This window comes from Balaenoptera acutorostrata, chromosome 9 (assembly GCF_949987535.1).
Source record: "Balaenoptera acutorostrata chromosome 9, mBalAcu1.1, whole genome shotgun sequence".
Classification (NCBI taxonomy): domain Eukaryota; kingdom Metazoa; phylum Chordata; class Mammalia; order Artiodactyla; family Balaenopteridae; genus Balaenoptera; species Balaenoptera acutorostrata.
In genome coordinates, this window is record NC_080072.1 from 48,917,495 (window position 1) to 48,942,110 (window position 24,616).

The following is a 24,616-nucleotide window of genomic DNA, read 5'->3' on the forward strand; positions in this document are numbered from 1 at the left end:
TGAGGGAGGTTTAAGGACGTCGGGCTTTGCTGTGGATCGGGTGCTGTCAGAAAGTGGGGCAAATTCTATGAGTGGGTATCTTAGTAGAGTTTATGTAAAGAGAGAGCAGTCTAAAGAAAAGCTATAGCTATAATTGGCAAAGAAGCAGCAGTCACTCATCATCCAGCAATAGGGGCTATTTGATATTTTTTTGGTTTGGGCGGTGTTCATGTTTTGTGTGTATTCAGACAGATTACACAGTGTTCTTATTTTTTTTGTCTGATCCATCATGGTCACAGAATGGTCTTGTCTGATGTTCATGTCTGAAATTGCTTATGTGTAAGAGGAGAACACCAAGACCTAACTGTGAGTGCCAGGCCAGCTCATAGCAACACCAGGCCAGCTCCTGGGTATCAGAGGCTGCTTTTCTTATTCTCAGGTATGATTTGTAGGTTTTAATAAGCACTAGCTAAAATTGGGTAGAAATGGTACTTAGTGGAAGATGTTACCCATTTCTGTTCCAATCCATTCAAATAGAGGATGTAAGACACATAAATAGAACTCTTGAATAAGGCCAGGTGTGATAAGTGCAATTAAAGAGGTTCAGACAGTGTATTCTAAGCAATGGGGATGATAAGAGAAAATGCTTCAGGGACAAGGGCAGTATTGGGCCTGGGCTTAGGATAGGCTGGATTTAGATATGTGGAGTTGGAGGGAAAAGCAAAACCATTCGAGTAAGCAAAGGCTGAGAGGTAAGAAATCACAAGGCAGGCTCAAAGCATGGTGAGAAGTCTAGTTTGGCTAAATCAGGAGTATATAATGGGAAAGAAGCGTGAAGAGGTACTTTTGGGCTGGATTATGGAATTCAGTTGTTTAGGAGTTCACTTTGTAGGGAGGGAAAAATCAGAATTTGCTAAATACTTACTGTGTGTGCTGGGAGCTTTGTATATGTTATCTTATTTAATCTGTAACCCTTGTAACAACCCTGAGAAGTAGGTGTCATGATAGCCATTTTATAGATGATGAAAATGAGCTCTAGTAAGGTTAATTTAACCTCCACTTAAATAGTTGGACACACAGCGAGGATCTTAATAACTCTGACTGAAAAGGTGGTACTCACTTTATTGATACTTCCCTCTGCTGTCTCCTGTGTGATGCAGTCTCTTGTCATTATGGGAACCGTTGAAAGCTTTTGATCAAAGGAATGGCAAGACCAGTTAGAATTATGCTTTAGGAAGATTACTCTGGTAACAAACAGTAATAGTTAACATGTGTTGAATATATGGACTAGGCCCTGTGCTAAGCAACTTAGACACACAAATATCTCTTTTAATAATATGTAGGATGAATTGGGAGTGGGGAGGTTGGTAAAAGATGAAGAAAAAAATCTGATTAGACAAGCAGAAAACATTAAAGCAGTGGTCAGCAAAGTAGAGTTAGGGAGGAGGGGAATGCGATAAGATGGGCCCTTGGAGGAGACTGGTGAGGAAGAAACAGTCAGCTGTTGTTGGAGCCTCCACTTTAAGTAATGCTGAATTAAATATGACCTCAAGAACTTTCTCAGTATTTAGGGAGAAGCTTTTGTATCTTAGAGGACTGGCTACATTAAGACCTTTCTTTGTTCTGTGGTAATCAGAAATATAAACACATCCAGTTCTTTATTGATTTATTTGCCCTAAGAATGAAATGCTGCAAATGGTTTAATGTTGCTTTCAGAAAGCTCTTTTGTTAACAGTGCTAGAGTCTCTGTTTTTGTTTTTAGCAATAGGGATGGTTATTAACAAGGGAAAGTAGAGCTGCACTCTGTAAAATCCATTAAGTTTTTAGTCAAGCTTAAATGATTTGCTAAGTGAAATTTTAATAATTAAATAAACCTAAATATGGGGAAAGCTTTCAATAAACAATTGGGATTTAGTCAAGTCCATTTAATAGAATACTTAAGTACATATAGAGATAAGGAACACAGCTGTTTTCTATTTTGGAAGGTCTGCAATTTTAATGTTCTAATATCTTTAATGTTCTGATCTCTGTAGTTGTTTGTTTTAAAGCAATTAAAAAACAAAATCACAAATCCCAACCTCCTAATTTATCCCACCCTTCCCTGCTTTCCCCTTTGGTAACCATAAATTTTTCTATGTCTGTGAGTTTCTGTTTTGTAAATAAGTTCATTTGTATCTTTTTTAAAAATTCTACATATAAGTGATATCCTATGATATTTGTCTTTCTCTGTCTAGCTTACTTCACTTAGTATGATAATCTCTAGGGCTGTCCATGTTGCTGCAGATGGCATTATTTCATTCCTTTTTATGGCTGAGTAATATTTCATTGTGTATATAGTACCATATGTATGGGATTAACATATACACACTACTATATAGAAAACAGATTAACCAACAAGGACCTACTGTGTAGCACAGAGACCTATACTCAATATTTTGTAATAACCTAAGGGCAAAGAATCTGAAAAAGTGTGTGTGTGTGTGTGTATACATATACAACTGAATCACTTGGGACTGTGCCTGGTGGCACAGTGGTTAAGAATCCGCCTGCCAATGCAGGGGACACGGGTTCGAGCCCTGGTCCGGGAAGATCCCACATGCCGCAGAGCAACTAAGCCTGTGTGCCACAACTACTGAGCCTGCACTCTAGAGCCTGCAAGCCACAACTACTGAGCTCGCGAGCCACAACTACTGAAGCCTGTGTGCCTAGAGCCCATGCTCTGCAACAAGAGAAGCCACCGCAGTGAGAAGCCTGTGCACCACAACAAAGAGTAGCTGCTGCGCGCAGCAACAAAGACCCAACGCAGGCAAAAAAAAAAAAAAACTGAGTCACTGTGCTGTACACCTGAAACTAACATGATATTGTAAACCAACTATACTTCAATTAAAACCCCACAAATCCTTTTTGTAATGTAGCTATAAAGTAGAACATTTGTAATAGTGAAAAATTGTGATATAGATATACAAGGAGATGTTATATAGCTGTTTGAGTGAATGAACTAGTTGCATGTATTAGCTGGATACATTTTGCCAGAAAAAGGCAAAAAGGAATTGCAGAAACATCACTACAGTGTGATACTGTAATATAAAGTTTTTTTTTAATTGTGGTTAAAATATACATAACATTTATCATTTCAACCGTTAGATATACGGTTCAGAGGCATTAAGTACATTCACACTGGTATACAACCATCACCACCATCCATTCATAATATAAAGTTTTAAAATACTCAGTCAGTGGGCTTCCCTGGTGGCTCAGTGGTTGAGAATCTGCCTGCCAATGCAGGGGACACGGGTTTGAGCCCTGGTCTGGGAAGATCCCACATGCCGCGGAGCAACTGGGCCTGTGAGCCACAACTACTGAGCCTGCGCGTCTGGAGCCTGTGCTCCGCAACAAGAGAGGCCGCGATAGTGAGAGGTCCGCGCACCACGATGAAGAGTGGCCCCCGCTTGCCGCAACTAGAAGAAAGCCCTTGCACAGAAACTAAGACCCAACACAGCCCCCCCAAAAATAATTAATTAATTAATAACTAGATTTTAGGAAAAAAAATACTCAGTCAATATTGTATATTGTTCATGGATGTATACTTACACAGTAAAGTCTAAAAGCACATATTCTAATAATAACCAAATTCGGAGTTGTGGCTATTTCAGTGAGGGTGGGAGGAAGAGACATAAGGGGCTCTAGTTATATCTGTGTGGTAGGTAGGTATACAGGTGCTCGTGTATTATCATCTGTAGTTTTTTGTACACTTGGAGTATTTTCTTTAAAATTGTTTTCTTAAAAAATCATTTCAGCTAGACATCTCCAAGTGTTTGCTAGCCATTGACTTTTTAGGCATTCTGGGCTGTTCAGTTCTAAGAAACATGGTGATACCAAGATCCAAGAGGTGAGGTTGCTCCCTATTGAGAACAGTTAACTTTATGAAGAGAAAAATCTGTTCCAAATTCAGCATTCTGACCCTAGCCTGCCATCTCAAGTGTACCCTTGGTCACAGGTGGCAGAGGTTATAGGTCTGAAGCCTAAAGGTCTGAGAGAGTGACTCTACAAAGAAAAGAAATACAGGAGGAGAACAGGTTTTAGAAGGTGAAAATTAGTTTCATTTTTAGGTTTGAGTTGATAGACACACAAAAGGGCATATATATTAATGGCATTTAGAGATAAGAGATAAGAGCTTGGAGGAAAGGTCAGAACTAGAGCTATACATCTTGGACATTACAGTGTATGCCTTGAGAATGAATGAGTTTACCGAAGGAAGAAGAATAAGGAAAGAACAAAGGTTGAAACAAAACCTTGGGGAGAGAGGATTAAAGAAGAACCAGTAAAAGAGATGGGAAGAAATGGGTTGAAGGACTAGTCGGTGGGGAAAGAAGAAATCAGGAGAGTGATATGCCACAGATATTAAGGCAGGAAAGTTTGACAAGAATTTGTTCAGATTAATCCAATGTTTATTGAATGACTGTGGTAATCACTTTCTTGTGCAGGAGAGGAGTCTTAAGAGTGAGAGCTGAGTAAAAGCCATTGGATTTGATGGTTGCGGTACAGTTACCATGTTGTAACTATACTTCTTATCCATAAACTCTTTAAATACAGGAATTGTTTTATTTATCATTTTAATCTCAGTGTCCGGCACAGTACCTGGCATGTTAAGTGCTCAGTAGTAAATATGTGAACTATTACATTCAATATAAAATGCACAGATTTCTCCTAGGTTATAAAACATATTTTTACCATCTGGCCTGTCTCTTCCATTGCTCTCAGTTCCCCCTCCTACCTTTGAAAATAGTATTCTCTACTTTTTCAGTGCTTCTTTGATTCTAGTCTACAATCTCTGTATCAATAATCTCTTTTGAAATCAATTTTAATGTTTCTCTCCTTCTTGCCACATCACCATTCATTTAGTATTGCTTTTTGAAACCCTATGTCACACTTCCTTTCTTACTTCCATTGCTCACCCATTAACTCAATATAAAGAAGACAGTTCTAACAATCAGAGCTGTATAGAGGTGGCATGGGCTTCCTGTGGGGGGAAGTACTGAGTTTCCTGTTTGATGGTATTCAGCAGAGTCAAGACCACCACTAGATAACTCTTTTAAAAAATTTCCAATTTATTGAGAGATAAATAACATATCGTGCAATTTACCTGTTTAAAGTGCACAGTCAGTGGCTTTTAATATAGTCACGAAGTTGTACTACCATCATCAGAATCATCACACCTCAAGAAAAAAAAAACCATACCCATTAGCAGTCACTCTCCTCTGCCCCCTCTCCACCTCCCTACCTCCCCCCAGCAAGCAACCACAAATCTACTCTCTGTCTCTATGGATTTGCCTATTCTGAACACTTCCTTCCTATTAATGGAATCATATAATATGTAGTCTTGCATGACTGGCTTTTCTTCACTTAGGATTATGATTTCGAAGTTCATCCATACTGTAGCATGTGTCTGCACTTCCTTCCTCTTTTATGGCCAAATACTGTTCCATTGTATGGATATAGCACATTTTTATTTGTTAGCTGATGAACATCTGGCCATTATGAATATGCTGCTTTAAACATTTGTACAAAAGTGTTTTTTTTTTAAATTGGGGTGTAGTTGCTTTACAATCTTGTGTTAGTTTCTGCTGTACAACGAAGTGAATCAGCTATATGTATACATATATCCCCTCTCTCTTGGACCTCTCTCCCACCCCACCCCCCATCGCATCCATCTAGATCACCACAGAGCACCGATCTGAGCTCCCTGCGGTATACCGCAGGTTCCCACTAGCTATCTGTTTTACACATGGCAATGCACAGACGTCAATCCTAGTCTCCCAGTTCATCCCACCCTCCCTCCCCAACCCCCACCATGTCCACACGTCTGTTCCCTATGTCTGCATCTCTATTCCTGCCCTGTAAATAGGTTCATCTGTACCATTTTTCTAGATTCCACATACGTGTGTGTGTGTGTGTGTGTATACATATATATATATATATATATATATATATACATATATATATATATATAAAACACCATACACAAAAACAAACTTAAAATGGATTAAAGACCTAAATGCAAGACCGAATACTATAAAACTCTTACAGGAAAACATAGGAAGAACACTCTTTAACATAAATCACAGCAAGATCTTTTTTGTACATAAGTTTTTGTGTGAGCATATTCTTCTTGGGTATATACCTAAGGGCAGAATTGCTGGGTCATATGGAAACTTGTTTACCTTTTTGAGGAACTGCCAGACTGTTTTTCAAAGCAGCTGCACTATTTTACATTCCCACCCAGCAGAGTACAGTAGTTCCATTTTCTCCATATCCTCACCAACACTTTTGATTATGTCTTTTTTTTTTAATTAATTTATTTTTTGGCTGTGTTGGGTCTTCATTGCTGCACACGGGCTTTCTCTAGTTGTGGCAAGCGGGGGCTTCTCTTTTTGGTGGCTTCTCTTGTTGCAGAGCACGGTCTCTAGGCGCATGGGCTTCAGTAGTTGTGGCACACGGGCTCAGTAGTTATGGCTCGTGGGCTCTAGAGCTCGGGCTCTAGAGCGCAGGCTCAGTAGTTGTGGCACACGGGCTTAGTTGCTCCGTGGCATGTGGGATCTTCCCGGGCAAGGGCATGAACTCGTGTCCCCTGCATTGGCAGGCAGAGTCTTAACCACTGCGCCACCAGGGAAGTCCCATCGATTATATCTTTTTGATTATAGCATCCTGTGGGTGTAAAGTTCTGTCTCATTGTGGGTTTAATTTACACTTCTTTGATCACTAGTGATGTTCAACATCTTTTCATGTGCATGTTGGCCATTATATATCTTCTTTGGAAAAATGTCTATTAAGATATTTTGTTCATTTTTAATTGGGTTGTCTTTCTGTTGAGTGGTAAGAGTTCTTTATATATTTTGGATACTCAACCTTTATCAGATATATGATGTTTTCTTTCATTCAGTGGGTTGTCTTCACTTTCTTGATGGTGTCTTTGCCACACAAAAGTTTTAAAATTTGATGAAGTCCACTTATTTTTCCTTTGGTTGCTTGTGCTTTTGGTGTCATATCTAAGAAAACAGTGCCTAATCTAATGTCACAAGGATTTATGTTTATTTTTTTTCTAAGACTTTTATGGTTTTGACTCTTACATTTAGGTCTCTAATCTATTTTCAGTTAATTTTTAGAAATTTAATATGGTGTGAGGTAGGGGTCTAACTTCATTCTTTTGCATGTGAATGTCTTGTCCCCATAGCATTTGTTGAGAGGCTGGATGACTTTTAAGCCTCTTTCTGACTCTGAAGATTCTATGATGCTTTGTAGTATATTGGTTTCTGTTATTGTCCAAATAGGTAGACAGTCAAGATTACATATGATGGCCATCCTTTTCCCAAGAATACATTGTGTCTAAAAACAGGGATAGCCATTAGTCTTTTATCAGTTTGTTCTAGATTTCTCAGTTGCTTTAAAGACTATTCTCCTTTGACTTTTATGATACTGGTTTGCTTCTGATCTTCTTTGACCAGCACAGTTTTCTTTTCTTCGTATTTTTGCATATAAGTACACATACCCCTCCAGTTTTCTTGGTATGGGAACTGTTCATGCAATTTTAATTAGCTTTGTCATTTAGGTAGCTCAGAGTTTCTTCTCAAGCCTAACTACAGTCTAATAAAAATTTCCTCTGAATATGCCAACAAAACCTAGAATTTAACATGTGAAAAATAGGTGTTCAGTCTTCCCCTAACCATAAGCCCTCCCAGTTTTCCTCATTGTCTTCTCTTAGTATCTTAAACCAACCTTCGAGTTTTCCAACCCCCCACTCCGCATTCATTATTAAATGTTGCTGATCATTACATGGTAAAAGCCCTTGGACCCATCCTTTCCTTTCTATAGCTATAGCTGTCTTCTGGCTGATTTCCCAGACCCTAGTTTCTCTCTGTTAGGTCCTTACTCAACTGCTGGAATAATCCTCCTCAGACACCCTTCTGATTGAATCATTTCCCTGATCCTAGACCCACAGTATTAAATTTATATGACACAAGTTAACGTTTAACCTACCGCTACTTTCCTCTCCTTATCTCTTGTTACTTCCCTTAATGGATTTGGTAGTTAACCTTATTTATTCTTTGTTCTTATTTCTTTGTTCTCATCTTTTTCTCATTGCACACAGTCCCCTTTTCTCCTAGTGTGCCTTTGCTTCTCTTCTATTCTGAATCTCACTCCCTTCAATGATTGATCCCATCTGATTCCTCTCCCTTTTTTTTTTTTTTTGCATTCTTTCAATACTTAGACACTTAGTTTGTCTAGGAATAAGATCCATAGTACCCTGTTCCTTTTTTGCTGCTTGTTTTGGATATACTACTTTTTAAAAGCATTGTTTCATGTGGGAACTGTTGTTTCCATTTCATTTATGGTTCTCCTCCTTTCCTGCCTACAGCACAGAGTCCTGAACATAATAGTGGTCCAATAAATCTTCTTGGCTGACAGATCTATAAAAGTTTTGGGGGCAGATGTGTGATGTTTAGCATCATCATCATTTTTCAATTTTAGAAATGCAAAATAATGCCTTTTGTGCCATTCTTTGGTTTTAATTTTTTATATTTTGTTTTATGCCAAGTTTTGAGAACAGTCTTCTCAGTACAGTTAAATGAAGTTCAACAACATATTACTACAGATATTAAATCTAGTTTATTCAGCAGTAACCACCCAATATATCAGATTCTCTCAAGTGAAAGGTTAGCTTCTTAGATGCTGGCTAGGCATTTGTTCAAAGTGCATTATAGCCTTAAAGCTAGGACCATTTAAGATATTAAGATCCTTGACAGTTTAGTAGCAAAATAGTCACCAGCACCTGGAATAAGGAGTAGTGACCTGCTTGCTTTCTTCTACTGTCTGAAGTTGTGCTTCTGTTGCTGACCTCCTCTTAAAAAGAAGCATTTCTTCTAACTTCCATGTCACCCGAAGTCAGTATCAAGAGGAAAAAAAGGATTGTTGGAGTGGAGCTCAGCTGAGAGAGGATACAGGCAGAGGGCAGCTCCCAGGCCCAGTGGCTGGCTATCTCACTCCTTGCCTGCCCACCCACCATCTCTCTCACCTCAGGAGCAGAGAGTTGACTTGAAGATAGTCCTCAGTTCATAGCCCCTGATTAACATCACCAGTGCAAGGTTGCTTTCTTATTTCGTTACTTTCTTTTTAACCCTTTACCTTCACTCCACATGCCCATTCCTTTCTCCGTTCATGTGCACCCACTCTAATGTGTTTGTTTTATGTCCTTATACCTACATATTTGCTTGAAAGATATGTAGTGTAATTATAGTGTGTCTTTAGCTTACATGTGGTATTTGCTTATTTTTTTCAATGCTGTGCTTTTTAAGATATGTTCATATTGCTGTAGGTATATCTAAAGTGTTTTCTAAAAGCTATGTGGAATTTCATATTTGTATCTACTCCATTTTGATTCTACAGTCTAACAGTTACAGAGATCAAAGTTACTTCAGGCTCCCTGCTACAACATCATCACAGTGAACATTCTCACACAGGTCTATAGAGTATATAGTTTGAATTTGGATACAGACAGCCATTTGAGAATTTCTCTGGAATTTATCCACCAGTGTAGGATCACTGGATAATAGGACGTAGCTTTAATGTCACTAAGTGCAGCCAGATCACTTAGCAGAATGGCTGTGTCTGTTTACACTCTTACCCATAATGCATGAGAGTTCTTGCCTCCCCACATCTTTGACAGTACCTACTATTACCCCCCATTCTGATTTTTGCCCTTCTGATAGGTATAAGTGCTAGCTCATTGTTTTAATTAGTATTTTTCTCGTTGGTTTTATTTTGATCATCTCTTTATGTACTTGTTAACCATTTGAACTTCTCTTTCTGTGAGTTTCCTACTCATATCTTTTGGCCATTTTTCTATTGGGTTTCCCCTGATGTTCATATCAAATTGTAGGAATTCCTTGTCTGTGCTAGAGATTTAATCCATTGTCAATTTTAGACGTTGCAGAAGCTTTTCCTTGTCTGTCATCTATCTTAACCCTGTTCATGGTATTCTTTATTGAACAGAAATCCATAATTTTATTGAAGTCAAATCCAACAGTTTTTACTGTGTAGTTTGTATTTTTAGAGCCTGAGTCGGGAAGTCTTTCTGCTCCTTAGTGTTTTTTGTCAATGGATTATCCACACAAGCCTGTTTACATGGCCTTTTGAAGAGATGTCTTTCCTTTCTTTCTCACCTGTGACTTGAAGGAGGCTTGACGCTGTTAATGTTTGGCTGCCCCTGATGGAGGAAAAAAATGTGAGAAAACTGATGCACGCTCCTTTCTCTAAGCCCTGCACTTCACTCACAGGGCTGAGCCCCTGTGACCCTGTTTGTACTACATGAATCCTGTCTGCTCAGCTACAGCTCATTGGAAAGTGCTGCATACCTACCCAAGCTGAGTAGGTATGCAGGGAATTTGGAATTATGACCAGTCTCTGCTGGCCCCTTGAAGGACATGCAGATTGAGGGGTTTGGGGGTGAACATCTTCCTTTATGTTCACAGAGAAGCTAGAGAAATGCTGGCGGAGAAATGAGAATGAGGAAGATATGCACAGAGGAACAGAGAAAAAAGCCCTCTGGCCCCACAGAGAGGGAGAACGATTGAAGTAGAATGTGAGAGTAGCTGTCTTGTATCCTGATGGCTTTCCAGTTTCTGATTGTGTTCTCTTCTGAGATCACATTGCATTTCCTTATGTGTATTAATTAGGGATGGCTAACTACTCTAATAGATAGACTCCAAAGTGCATAATGGCCCTAACACAATAGAAGTTTATTTCTCACTCACATAAACAGGTCCAGATGGTTCTAAGTCGGTGAGGTGGTGGCAGTGGAGGGCTCTGTGCCACACAGTTACTCAGGAACTCGGGTTGATGGAGGCTCTGCCATTTTCAACACGACTTCCAATGTCTCCCTAGGTGTTAGCATCCAGCCTGCAGAAAGGAAATGAACATGGAGTTCAATACGTGGGACGTTGTATAGGCCAGGCCTTGAACTAGCACCTGTCATTCACATTGCTTTGTCTGGAACTCAGTCACACGGCCACATTTAAGTGTATGGGAAGCTAAAAAATGTTATCCACCTGTGGACCCAAAAGGAAGAGAAAATGGGTTTGGTGAACAGCTAGAGATTGCCACATGATATTTATTATATGTGTGATACTCTTGTGATGCCTCTATATCCTTATAATCAAGTTCCCGTTTTTTCCTAAACTTGTTTGAGGTGACTTCTGTCATGTATCTCAGTGCGTGAGGTGTTTTCCTAATAGCCATATTTAAAATAGTAGAAGTAATAAAGACTGATTAATTTATTTTCTCAGGGAAGTTGGGTCGATTTCCACCTATGATGCATCATCACCAGGCACCCTCAGATGGCCAGACCTCTGGGGCTCGCTTCCAGAGGTCTCACCTTGCAGAGGCCTTTGCAAAGGCTAAAGGACCAGGTGGAGGCACTGGAGGAGGAGGTAGTGGAAGAGGCCTGATGGGGCAGATTATTCCAATCTACGGTTTTGGGATTTTTTTATATATACTATACATTTTATTTAAGGTAAGTGGTGTCATCCTGATCATATTACATCAATGAAAATCCAGTATCATCATAATAAATCATTGTCAGCATTAAAACCCTTTATAGTTCATAACCCTTTTTCAAATCTATCATCTCTTTAAATCTTGCCTCCTCTTTATGAGGTACCTAGGATAGCTGTCACGTATCTCAGTTTTACAGATGAGAAAATCTTCACTCAGAACCTAAACAATTTGCCCCAGAATTCACAACTAAAAATGCAGAACCAGGACTTGAACCTGAATCTTCTAGTTCCTAATCCACTGAGCAATAAAGTTCAAAGCCTACCCTACCCCGACCCTGCCCCATTTTTTTCTTGATTGGGCATCTTTGCAAACTGTAAAGGCATAAAGATATTCTAAGAAGAACTTTATCACCAGGATTGGCATAATGATTTCCAGGTAGCCACTGTGAGGCCAAATAATGACTGTACCAACACCACTTTTTACTCCTTTTACCCCCAGGAGTATGAGGTGCTGTTTTTAACATCGGTTGTAGTAATTCTCCTGAAACAGAACTGCCGCATCCTGAAACTAAGCCTGATATTTCGCAGCTCTGGGGAGATATGATTTGGGTCCTTTGAAAAGTAGACTCCCAGTTAAGTTCTGCCTCCAGGCAGGCTTTGGCCAGCCACGGGCCCGGGCCTGGGCACTGTAAGTAGAGGCAGGAGGCTGCCCTCCTAGCTAGAGTAAGAGGTGACTTCGTTCTTGCCTAGGAATTCTGCAGGCAGCCCAGGTTGAGTCTTGGATGAGCGTGGGCAAGGCAGATGGCTTGTGAAGAGATTTTTTTCTTGTGCCTTGACCTTGATAATTTTTTACTTGGAAACCTTCTGTTGGCTTTTTTTTTTTTTTTTTTTTGAGATGTTTCTCTAATGTTGCTATTTGATTTGATTTTCTCCCAACCTTTTTTTTTCCCATTTAATATGAGGGGTTCCATGACTTTGAGGTTCTGAGCTGCTGTTGATGTACTGTACCTCCTTCAATTCTCAGCTCTCAAAGGGGAAAAGTACTGCAGAGGATCGGAAGTGCTCTACTGCCACACCTGGAAGCACCCACAGGAAAATTAGTAAGTGCCCCTTTCAGTATATTTATAAGTTTCATTGAGTCAGACAGCTGTAATACAGCCAGAGGGACAATCTGTGGATATGTCTTAAAAGTATTTCTCAAAAGTTGTCCCAGATTAATCTGATGCCGATTTTTACCTTAGCTCTGGGAATTCTCAAGTTTCCATATTGATGTTGGGCTTTTGAGGGAAAGATAGTTATAAAAAGTACACAACCACCAGTTCACTTTTTTATATATTAGTAGAAGATTAATATTTTACACTCGGAATGGGTTACTTCTCATTTCTAGACTTCAGAATATTGGTAGCAAATTTCTTTATTTCACATAGAGGAAAACTGAGGCAGTGAGATCAAGTCATTGTCAAAGTCAGTTATTAGATCTAGGGACAGAGTTCAACACTTCTGACTCTTGAAACATGATCATCTAATATTTACCAACCAATTAGAATACTCTGTGCTCTCTGGAAAAATGAAATATATATGGCATGGCTCTTCCCTCTGAGAATTTATAGTCTAGGATGAATGTCAGGGAAAAATAACTTGTGAAAAGTTTACTACCTAGAAGGAAGGGACTTGGCAAAAGCCTTCTGGGAAATCGCACCTAGCTGTGTATGAAGGAGGGCCTATTAGATAGGGTGCTTGAGTAAGACGCAGTTTGACAGAGGGCAGCTGTGGGAAAGAAGGCATGAAGAGTAGGTAGGATAAGCTGTGTTGTTGAAGGCCAAACTATCCTGTGGATACTGAAGCCTCATCGGAGGTTTTTAAAAGAAAGACATCAGCAAAATTACTGTGATCCCTGCTGTATTCTTTTCTTTTTTTGAATTTTTGTATTCTTAATTGAAATAGTGTCTTACCAAAAGTGATTGTAAATGCATCATGAAATTGTTTTTAAAGACTTGTGAACTAAAGAGCAAATTCTGTATCCTGTCACATAATGCATTTAAAACAGAAAGAAGTAAATAAAATGAATTCCTAAGAGCAGCTGTTTTATAATGTAGTAGCAATTATATCAACTTCTTATGCCTCAATTTTGAATCATAAAGAAAATAAAAATAACCTAAGCATTTATGTGGCATGGATGTTAATTGCATGCATAAGAATTTGTTGTACAAGTACTAAAAAGCCTTTGAAATATTACATTTTATAGTGACCCTCTAAATATATCTGCGTAGAATGATACTCGGGTGTGAAACAGAATAACTAGATTATCTACATAATGAGCAACATTTTATTTTCCTATTACCTTGAAGTTCATTTCATGTACTGATTGAGTGATTGATTTTTTATGTTCTACTTTTAGGGTCTTTACATTACTTTCAGTAGTTGTGGTCCTTTCTGACCCTTGTTGAGAAAGCTGCTTCTGGGAGATAGGGTTATACCACTCACCCCAGATGACTGAAGTAGAAAACCTTGGGCAGGAAGGTCTCAGCCCTAGTTCAAGACTTCTTCTATTGAAGAAGAGTAACTTTTATACTGTTATCTTCCATATAAGTTTTCAGATCCTAGGGACTGGTGAAATATCATTCATTTCAGGGTCTTAACACCTTTTCTGAAGTCCTTTACCAGGTTTGGTACTTTATCCTCAAGTATCATTTGAATTAGAAAGGAGTTATCTTCATTCCTTCTTGGCTGACTGTGCAGGGCTATGTTTTTCGCTCCTAGGTATTTTCTTTTGCTGGTCCTGCTATATTTCTGTGTGTGAGAGAGTGATTTATTCATCACTTTCTAAACGTGTATCCTTTAGATCTTGGTGTCTAGACCTCAGTACCCTTTGTGTCCTGATTGGATTAGCTGAATCTCAGGACCAGCCTGACTCTCAGGACCAGTCTGGATTATCATAGAGCGTCACAGCCAGCCATGTTTCAGAAAAGGGCTTAGGGAGTTGTACATGATGGTTCTTAGATTGATGCTTATTTTTCAGCCAATTTTGAGCTTGTTCAACTACAAGAAAAACTGAAGGAGACAGAGGAAGCCATGGAAAAACTAATCAACAGAGTGGGGCCTAATGGTGAGAGGTACGTTTCCGCATAATAGAGATCAGACTGTTTCCCATTTAGAGAGTCAATTCAAAATTTTGTTTTTCTTTGATTTCTGGCCCACTTGCTTTCATTGTTATCGTATTTGTCACTAACATATTATTTTTCACTGAACATTTCCATTTTCACACTTTCAAGCAGTTTCATTTTCAAGAGTATATGTTCCATGTTGTGCAACATTATTGTGAGAGTGAGTAAATTTGTGAGCAGATACTACAGGCTAAAATAACTGGGTTTTAAGGAAGACAGTATCCTAGCTGTCTAAAAAAAGGCAGAATTTTAAGTAAAACCAGATTATTAAATATTGTGGTTTCTGTTTGAGGCAGAATGAGAGAAGAGAGCAAGTACGATCAGAGTATGCATTTGTTTTGTGTTGACTGTTCCAGAACAGAACTAGACATGTGAAGTAGGTGTCAGGAGCCAAACTAGCCCTTTAGGATGCTCTGCAACGAAAATACACTCCTCTTGCTACAGGGCTGGCTGAGGATCTGAAAAGGTGGCTTCAGGGGGTTGATGGAAGTAGGCATCAACTAAGGAAACGTGGGTGTAGGAAGGCCAGGGAGGAGAAACCAGAATGTGAGATTGAGAACAAAGAGGGATTCGGTTCACGCTAGGCCTTCTGACAAGAATGGAGGAAGCACTGGGGGTGAGCGGCAAAATCCCATGCAGGAGGATGTATTGAAAGGTCCCTCCTATAGCCCCGTGGGCTCAGGGTGGAGTCTTTGCCCCAGAAAACTGCTCTACCTTAGCCTCTTCTGTTTGCCGTCCTTGTGCTACTAGTGCCCCATACTGTTTTCCCTGCTTCCTGGCTCCCGCCTTGCCCATCTTTGGCCGGATAGGAGAAGAGTAAACATCCTCGAATTGAAGTCCCTTGGCTTGGCGTTTCCCTGCAAAGTCTACATTGCTGCTGAAATGACATTTATGAGGGTGAACCTTGCCTATCTGGGCCCATGACCCTTGACCTTCTTTTGGTCCAGAAAGCAGAGTGACTATCTGGACTTCTCCAGAGTGGTAGAGATAGGTGTACATATCTGTACATGAGTATATCTCTGTGAGTGGATAACACTATTTGGCATTATTGAGCACTTACTAAGAACAAAGCTCTAAGCTAATGCTTTATATGCATTATCTAATGTTTGACTGTTTTGTATGAGTGTGACTGAACCAATTTGTGCAGCTATACTTTTCTTGCATTTTCTGCCCTTATCCTGTACCATTCACAGTCTGGGTGGGGAAGTACCAGACTTCTGTAGACCCTTGTGCCTCAGAAAATATCTGTACCCTGGCCCTGGTCTATTTGAAGCCCTAGGCCACACCTAAGTGTCAGGAAAACTATAGGTGAGTATCTGTGGGCAGGGCCTCCCACCTGGGAGATCCAACCCTTGGGCTAAGAAACCATGTGAAGATATTTTCTCACTATTCGTCACTGCTATTCAGACTCCCTTAGCTCAAACCAAATAACCCCACCACGCATACCATTTGTCCATTGCCGACGCCAGGGGTGCAGTACTGTGACCCCTAACTACTGTGTGTCCTCCTTGTGCCAGCCGGGGTTGCTGCTCCACGTTTTATGTGCGAAGGCAGAGGAGTTGTGTGTCACCACCGCCTCCGCCCCTGGAGCTGCGCCATCTCATTGTTTCTGGGGCAGCGGGTCCTAGCTCAGGTTATATACTCCTAGTAAGTTGCTGGAGTGTGGGCTCTTTGAGAACATGCTGAGGCCACTGCCACATGGCAATGATTGTGTAAAATATTTTCCACAGTACGTCTCAGGAACCAGGGAGCAGCTCTCCTTCCACTCAGGAGAGCATAGCTTGTGTCTCTCTTTCCCAGATGTCTCATTTTCCAGTCTATAAGGAGGTGACCTTCTCTCTGAAACTCCTTAATCTAAAACCTTTTATCCTTACAGGTAGGCCCTATGGGACTTCCACCTTCAAAACTGCAAGGGCTAGGTAGCTGCATGTTTTACATTCTTTTCCTTTTTATACTTAAAGCCTTTAACCTTAGTTTCTTTGGCATTTGTTCTTTTACAAGTCTGTGCTTCTAGGATTATTAGAAGAGCCCAAAATACCCCAGTATTTTTTCTGTCAGATAAGATTTTATCACATTGCCAGGCTTCTGGACGTCAAGGAGAGGATTTAAGACAAAGAAGATATGTTCATTTGCAGCCTTCAAAGTCCTTTTATATAATATCACTCCATAACTGTAAGATTTTGCTTAAAATTCCCAAAATATGCTCTTTCTGATACTTCATCTTAATGCTTATGTAAGAATCAAAATATGGGAAAGGTTTTTAATACTATCTAACAAAACTTTTCAGACAGCTTTCACCTGTAAGTGATATAAGTCTGCACACATTTTTAAATAATTAAGCCTCCTGGAAGGTTGGTATTGTGCCATGTTATGTCTGATATTAAGCAGACTCTCTAGCCCAAGGACACAAAGACTAAGGAAAGGATCTAGGAATCTGAATCAAGGTGTCCTCATTTTTGTCCTTGTGATCAGTGAAAGTTCCTTCCTGGAGCAGCATGTCCCACTGTAATTATTTACCTAGAAACATGGAATGGCCCAAGAGGAGAAATGAGGGTGCAGCCTCTGGCAGCAAACACCTTGGCAGGCATGTTGAGCATGTATGTGGGACCACAGATTTCTGGCAGGCGTTGTGGGGGTGTAAACTCTGAGGACAGGCTTAGTCTCTCTGGTTCACTGTGTTCACATAGTAGGTACTAAGTAAATACCATTGAAAAAGAGTAGATACTCACTTTTGAAGCAAGCATCTGTACTTATTACCATGATAGAAGAGTAAATCATGGCCATTCCCTGTTGAGATCCTTCTCTTCATTTGCTGACCTCTATATTCAGGGTCCTACTGGACATGTCTCATAGATAGCTACTCTTATCCTCATCAAACAGTAAATGTCCCCTGAGTGAATGAACATCCAACATGGAACTCATCCTCTACCCCTAGATGAACCTATTCTACCTTTAATGTTCCCCATCTCAGCAAATGGCTCCTCCATCTACTTAGTTGCCCAAAGCAGAAATTAGATGTCATCTTTGATTCACCTTTTCCTTCACTTCCCATATCTCATTAATCACCATGTCTTGTCATTTCTTCCAAATTAATAAGTCTGTCTCCCTGTAAAACACTCTAAACTCTACTAGGGCAGGGATTATCCTTCTTATTCCCAGAGCCTAGCACAAGCCAGTAGTAGGCTTTAGAAAAGTATTAATTGAAATGGAAGAATGAGTAAGTGAGTGAGTAGAGAATGCCTTTATTTTTGACATAGGTGAGAACTATCTCATATGGTTTCTTTTCCTCTAATTTGCCTCCTTTCAATTCACTTTCTGCTTTCCAAACCAGTGGATTACGTCTTTTGTTTTAACCCTTCAATAGGTCCTTGTTGCTCTTGATAAAGAGTAGAATCTTTAACATGACTTACATGGTCCTAGGTGACATGGCTCTGCATACCTCAATTGCTGTATCTTTCTCCGTTACTCTCTCTCTCTCTGTGTCTGTGGTCCAGCCACACTGACTGCTTGCTGTTCCTCTGAAGTAACCTGGGCACTTTCGCTTCTAGGATTTTGCATATACTCTTTTCCTTTGCTTGGATATTGCCCCCGACTGCCTCCCCACACACACTTGTTTTAACTCTTGTCTTAGAGGTCTCAACTTAGACATCATTTCCTCTGAGAGTCTTTCCCTGAACCCACAACTTGGTTAGGTGTTCCTCCCATATCCTCCCTTGGCCACCTCTGTTTGCTGGATAATGTAAGCATCATATTACTTCCTTATCTTCTGTTAACTTTTCTGTCTTCCCTAATGCCCTGTAACCTTATTGAGGACAGGGAATTTTCATTGTTCAACCTTGCATTCCTAGAGCTGGCTCATTGTTCAAATTTCGTTCCTAGTGCTGGCACATTGACAGTGTCTGTACACGTTGAAAGAATGAATGAGGTAGATGTAAAGAAAGTAGTTTAAAGCAGGCATTTTCAGCAATAATAAGAGTATCTTTGGTACCTATTTTGATTCATTCTGCACAGCCCTCTGTGGTTGTCAATAGCAGGTATTATTTTCTCTTTAAGGAACTGTGTCTCGGAGAGAAAAAGTGTGCTCTGGGAACGTGTATTAGTTTTCTGTGGCTGGTATAACAAATTATCCCGAACTTAATGTCTTAAAACAATACACGTTGTTTCTTATAGGTCTGTATGTTAGAAGTTCTACACTGAGCTAAAATCAAGGTGTTTTCCAGACTGCATTCCCTTCTGGAGGCTCTGGGGTAAAATCTGTTTCCTTGCCTTTTTCAGATTTTAGAAGCTGCCCACATTCCTTGGCTCATGGACCCTTCCCTCCACTTTCAAAGCCAGCAACAGTGGGTTGAGACTTTCGTACATTACATTATTACTTTGGCCTCTTCTGCCTCCCCCTTCTACTTTTAAGGACCCTCATAAATACATTGTGTCCTCCCAGATAATCCAGGATAATCTACTTTAAGGCCAGCTGATTTGCAACCTTTATTCCATTTGCAACCTGAAGTCCCCTTATGTATAAGGTAACATCATTATAGGTTCGAGGGACTAGGATGTGGACATATTTGGGGGGTGGTGAGGAGACATTATTCTGCCTACCACAGAAGGTCTCAGGAAAAAGAGAGAATTTAAATAAGCCTTACAGGATGGAAGGATTCCCTCCGGCAGAGTTGGGGGGAAAATGTTCCAGAGGGAGAGGGTGGCACAAGCAGCAAACAAGGTGAGAAGTCAGGCATGTTTTTTGGAATAGCAAGTAGTTCGAAGTAATGGGAGTAGGGTACACCAGGGCTGTGGTAAATGGTTAGGGAGGTAACTAATGGGAGAAAAAACTAGAAAAGTAAACTGGGGGCAGACAGGAAGGCCCTGAATGGTAGGCTGAGAAGCTGGAATTTATTGTCTTTACAGTGGAGTGCCTCTGAAGGCTTTTGAAAAGAAATGGCATAATCTGCTGTGCTTGAGAAAAATAACTCATGTTTAGGGTGGCTGTATGCTAGGATATTGAAAAAGTTCTAGCAAAAGTGATAAATAGGCCAGTGAGAGTAGAAAAGAGGTGGGGGGCAAATTAAGGGGACTTCAAGGAGGAAAAAAGAATCACAGGCTGTATCAGGATTCCTTGGTTGCAAGCAGACAACTCTGGGTAGCAAAAATTTGTTTTTTGGGGGGTACGGCCGAATTTACTGGAAGAGTATGGGGTAGCTTACAGTCTCAAAAGAATAGCTGAAGATCTAAGTTTCAGGAAGAGTGGGAACCAGAGCAGCTCTAGGGATTTAGGAGCAGGAGCAAATAGACAGTCTCTTCAAGGACTGCTGCCAGGATGAGTTAACATGAAAAATTTTCAGTTCAGGCTTCACTGTGTTCAAGATCCAGTTTTAGGAGAAAGTATAGTTGGCCCAGCTGTATATATCATTGAAACAGTCACTGCAGCCAAGGGGATGGAGTGTGATGATAGGCCACGTGGCCACTCTAGAAGGAGAAGCGAGGGGATGGATGGCTTCAGCCTCTGCACTGTGAGCAGAAGAGGGATTGGTTTTCCAAAGGAGAACAAACTAGATAAGAGAAGTGAAGGGGAAGGGATGGGTGATCTGGAGACTTACAGCCCGAACTGGGAGGAAGATTATGGCATCAACCAAAATAAAAACACAGAAGAATGAAGATAAGGCTTTGGAATAGGGGTCATAAGTTCAGCTTTGAGTATGGTTGAAGTGCCATCAGAACATCCATGTATGATATACAACAACAATAGGAAATTTGGGTATTGAGGTCAGAACAGAGGACACAAGTTCGGAAGTCATCTGGCTGGGAGTAAGAGGTAAGGGCCATGCGGGAGAGATGAGATCACCAAATCCTTGAGGCATATAATTACTGTGTGGCAGTCGCCAGCATTCTTTTGCTGGTCTGGTTTCTGTTCTCATGAATGGTGTTGGAAGAAACTGTTTCATTCTTCTCTCTGTGTTTAACTCTTGGACTCAGAACTTGATGATTCCTCTGGATTTACAGCAATAGCATTCAAAAGTCTGAGTTATCTCCCAACTTGACGTTTTATTTTTCTAACATCTTGGAACTGGCCATAGCCAACCTCACCTAGCTTACCTGTTCATGCAGCTGCTCATGATCCTGGGCCAACTAGGACAGGGTTTTGAAGGGTGAATTTAAGTTTAACTTTATTATAGTGACAAGGCCTCCAAGTAGAAATGCCCAGGAGGTAACTGGAGTTATGAGACTGGCCTTTGTGTGAAAAGTCAAGATTAGAGGTAGAGATTGGGCATCGTCTGTGTAGAGGTGATGGTTTAATCTGTGTAATTGGGTCAGCTTCCTGAGGGCATGCCTGTAGGAGTGGAGAAACAAGAGTCCTAGGATTGAGCCTTCAGGAAAACCATGTTTTTAGGATGTGGGAGTAGGAAAGTGAGCCAGGATCAAAGATACAAGGAATGGTTAAATAAGTGGGAGGAATACAAATGCCAAGGGAGGAGGACATTTCAAGGAGAGGATGGTCCATAGTACAGAAAGTCAAGAAGCATGAAATGTGAGAAAAAAGACTTTTGGACTTTAAAGTGGTCATTGGGGACTTCCCTGGGCAGTCCAGTGGTTATGACTCTGTGCTTCCACTGCAGGAGGTTTGGGTTCGATCCCTGGTCAGGGAACTAAGATCCCACATGCTGCACAGCAAAAAAAAAAGTAAAGTGGTCACTGATCATTGATTTTCACAAGTTTTGGTAAAATGATGGAGTGGAAGCCAGATGTCAGGGAGGTAGAAGAAAAGGTACAGTGAGGAAATGGGGACCAATCAAACTAACACATATTTATTGAGCACTTAAAATGTTCATGGCACTGTGCCTGTTGTGAACTTATCACTGCCCTCCAGGAGTATCAAACGAAGTTTGATACAATGAGAAATCCATGAAAGTCTTCATTGCAATAAATTCAGAAGATGTAAGGTGGACCACGATTAATTGCCTAACATATGATATGGACACTGAGTACACCTGAGGACACTTTAGTTTGGAATTCTCTAAGAAAGCATCTCTTGTCTGTTTCTGCTTCTCTTAGCCTACCCATCCCCCTTTTATTTAAAGGTTCCAATTTTCCATGATTTAGGAAACAAAGTTAAGACTGTTTCGTTCAGTAAAAATCAGAATGTACTAAATACAGTCCAGAGAAGTAACGTGTGCAGCATGTTGTGATAATCACATAGGCTCTTTTAGCTAGGGGTGACCTAGCTGCCCCAGAAGCCTCCCACAAAGTGAGTTGTTGTAACAGTAAGGATTAGGGATTATAGAATACATGAGTAGTTAGGGTGAGTCAGCACTCCTGTACTGATGGGAAAGAGTAAATCAGCTGTTCAGCTGCATGTAGAACAGACAGGCTTCTTCAGTTCATGGCTTTGAGGCCATTTATTGTAGAAAAAGTGGAGCTCATGGGGCTTTTGTTTTCCTCCCACTGAGGTCTGTAGAAATGTTGCATCTCCATTTTCCTCAGTTGCCATCTTAATGTTGGTGGGAGAAGCAGTTTTTTCTTCTTCCCTATCAGTCATTAAGGGTAACGTAATGTAGGTTAAATGTAAAAAGAAACGTAGGCTCGGGGCTGGACTATTAGAAAGATTGATGGCACCTCCATGAGGCTGGTACAGAGTGTATCATTTCTTCTTCATGAGTGTTGTACTGACGTCGGGTGCTTTGGGTTTTTAAGAGGAGCATAAGTAGCCTCTGTTAAATCCTGCCACCTGATAAAACTGTTCCCAAAGCAGACAGTTCTCAGTCTTCTGAGTAGGGCTTTGCCTGCCTGTCAGTTCCATGCAGCGCTTCCCTCTCAGAGAGTCACACCATTATCCTTGCACCTCATCTTACTTGTGTAGACATTTCTCCAGAGCCACACAGCTAAGTTAGGGGTCATACCCAGGTTTTCTGAACTGTGCAGCTTGAGCACTATGCTTCAAGAATTGCACCAGAATGCTGTCGTAAGTCAGGAGACTTTAGTTTTAGAGCTGACATTAACTAACAGTGTGATAATGTATAGTTTCCCCTCCATGGGCCTCAGTTTCCCCAATTTCTCTGGTTTAGGTGATTTGTCAGAATGATCCAGCTCTGAAATTTTAGGATATAGCTTTATTTCTGCACAAGCAGATTCAGCCTGGTAATTCCAGTGTTGGCCTAGTAGCATATTTTTCCCTAGTTGAGGCAAATGGTCCACACATTTTCTTTTGATGACATTACTTCAGAGAAAAGTGGCTTGTTTGTAAATGGAATAATATAAGTAATGGTGAAATTGCTTGAGATTAGAGAATCAGGGCAGTGATGTGCACTGAAAGAACACTGAACTGAAGGCTAAGACATCTGGGGTCTTCTCCCAGTATTGACATTAAATCTTTCTGGGACCTTGGACAGTCACTTGATCTATTCTGGGCCTTAGTTTTCCCATTTATGAAATCAAAGCATTGAACTAACATCTCTAGTTCCCAGCTATGCAGTTCCAGGATCAGTTCCCAGAGTAATTATCTGTTGCTGTTGAACTTCCTGGAGTCCAGACAGATCACAGTGATGTTTATGTTCCTTGCCTAGGAGTATTTACCACTAACTGGCCAGATTGTCTGCTGTTTCTAAGCAGAGCACAGGCCGTGACTTCTGACCAAGAAAAACGATTGCTGCATCAGCTCCGAGAAATCACCAGGGTCATGAAAGAAGGAAAATTCATTGACAGCCCCACTCCAGAGAAAGAAGCTGAGGAGGCCCCTTACATGGAGGACTGGGAAGGTAAACAGTGTCTTCTTATCTCTTTGTTAACCATCAGCCCAGAAAAGAGATCTTACAAAATTTTTAAAAGTCAGCTTTATTACTGAGGTATAATGTAGATACAATACAATTCACCAATTTTAAGTGTATAGTTGGATAAGTTTTGACAAATATAATCATACCAGAGCGATGATTTAGTCATGATATTTCCATCATCTCAGAAAGTTCCCACCCCTTTGCTGCTAATCCCCTCCTGCTCTGGCAACAGCTGAACTGCTTTCTGTCCCTAGAGTTTTACCTTTTCTATATAAATGGATCATACCGCACATGCTCTTTTGTTTCTGGCTTTGTTGATTTAGTATAACGCTTTTGAGCTTCATGTGTTGAGTGTATTAGTAGTTCTCTCTCTCTTTTAATTGCTGAGTAGTGTTCTTTTGTCTGGATATAGTTTGTTTCTCCATTCACCAGTTCAGGAACATTTGGGTGCCAGCTTTGAGCTATTATGAAGCAATCTACTATGAACTTTTACGTACGTGTTTTTGTTGGAACATATATTTGTGTATATATCTAGGAATGAGGTTTTGGCATTTTATACATGTATGTTCAACTTTGTTAGAAACTGTCAACCTGCTTTCCAAAGTGGCTCTGCCATTTTGCCTTCCCACTTGAAATGTATGAGAATTGCAGTCCTCCACATCCTTGGTAACACTTGGTATCGTCAGTCTTTAATTTTAGCTATTCAAGTGAGTGTATAATGGTATCTAGCTTGTGACTTTAGTATGCATTTCCCCAATGACTAATGATGTTGAACATTTTTTCACACACTTATTTGCCATCTGTATATCTTTGGTGAAGTGTTTGTTCACGTTGTTTGCCACTTTCTTTATTGAGTTGGTTGTATTCTAGTTGCAAGGGTTCCTTCTATAGTCTGGATATAAGTTGTCAGTTATGAATTTTGCAAATATTTTCTCCTAATCTGTGGCTTGCCTTTTTATTTTCTTAGTGACATCTTTCAAAGAACAGAAGTTTTTTTCATTTTGATGAAGTCCAGTTTATCATTTTCTCTTTTATGACTCACTTTCTTTGTGTGCGTTTAAGAAGTCTTTGCCTAACTCAAAGTTTGCCTAACTCCTCTGTTTTCTTCTAGAATTGTATGGTTTTAGCTCTTACATTTAGGCCTGTGATCTATTTTTAGTTATTT

General features: G+C 40.3%; 1 protein-coding gene across 5 annotated transcripts in view; it reads left to right on the forward strand.

Annotated features, from left to right (window-relative positions):
* The window catches only part of RIC3 (RIC3 acetylcholine receptor chaperone), a 47,088-nt gene that overhangs the window by 15,686 nt on the left and 6,786 nt on the right, over positions 1-24,616 (forward strand). Inside the window, exons 2-5 of one of the 5 annotated variants that reach the window (XM_007172814.2) lie at positions 11,319-11,545; positions 12,553-12,628; positions 14,548-14,641; positions 23,288-23,436. In XM_007172814.2, coding sequence (XP_007172876.1) covers positions 11,319-11,545; positions 12,553-12,628; positions 14,548-14,641; positions 23,288-23,436 — 546 coding nt within the window. Of the gene's footprint in view, positions 1-11,318; positions 11,546-12,552; positions 12,629-14,547; positions 14,642-23,244; positions 23,437-24,616 lie in introns of those variants that run through there. The other 4 variants (XM_007172815.2, XM_028164145.2, XM_028164146.2 and 1 more) reach the window with 4 other exon arrangements.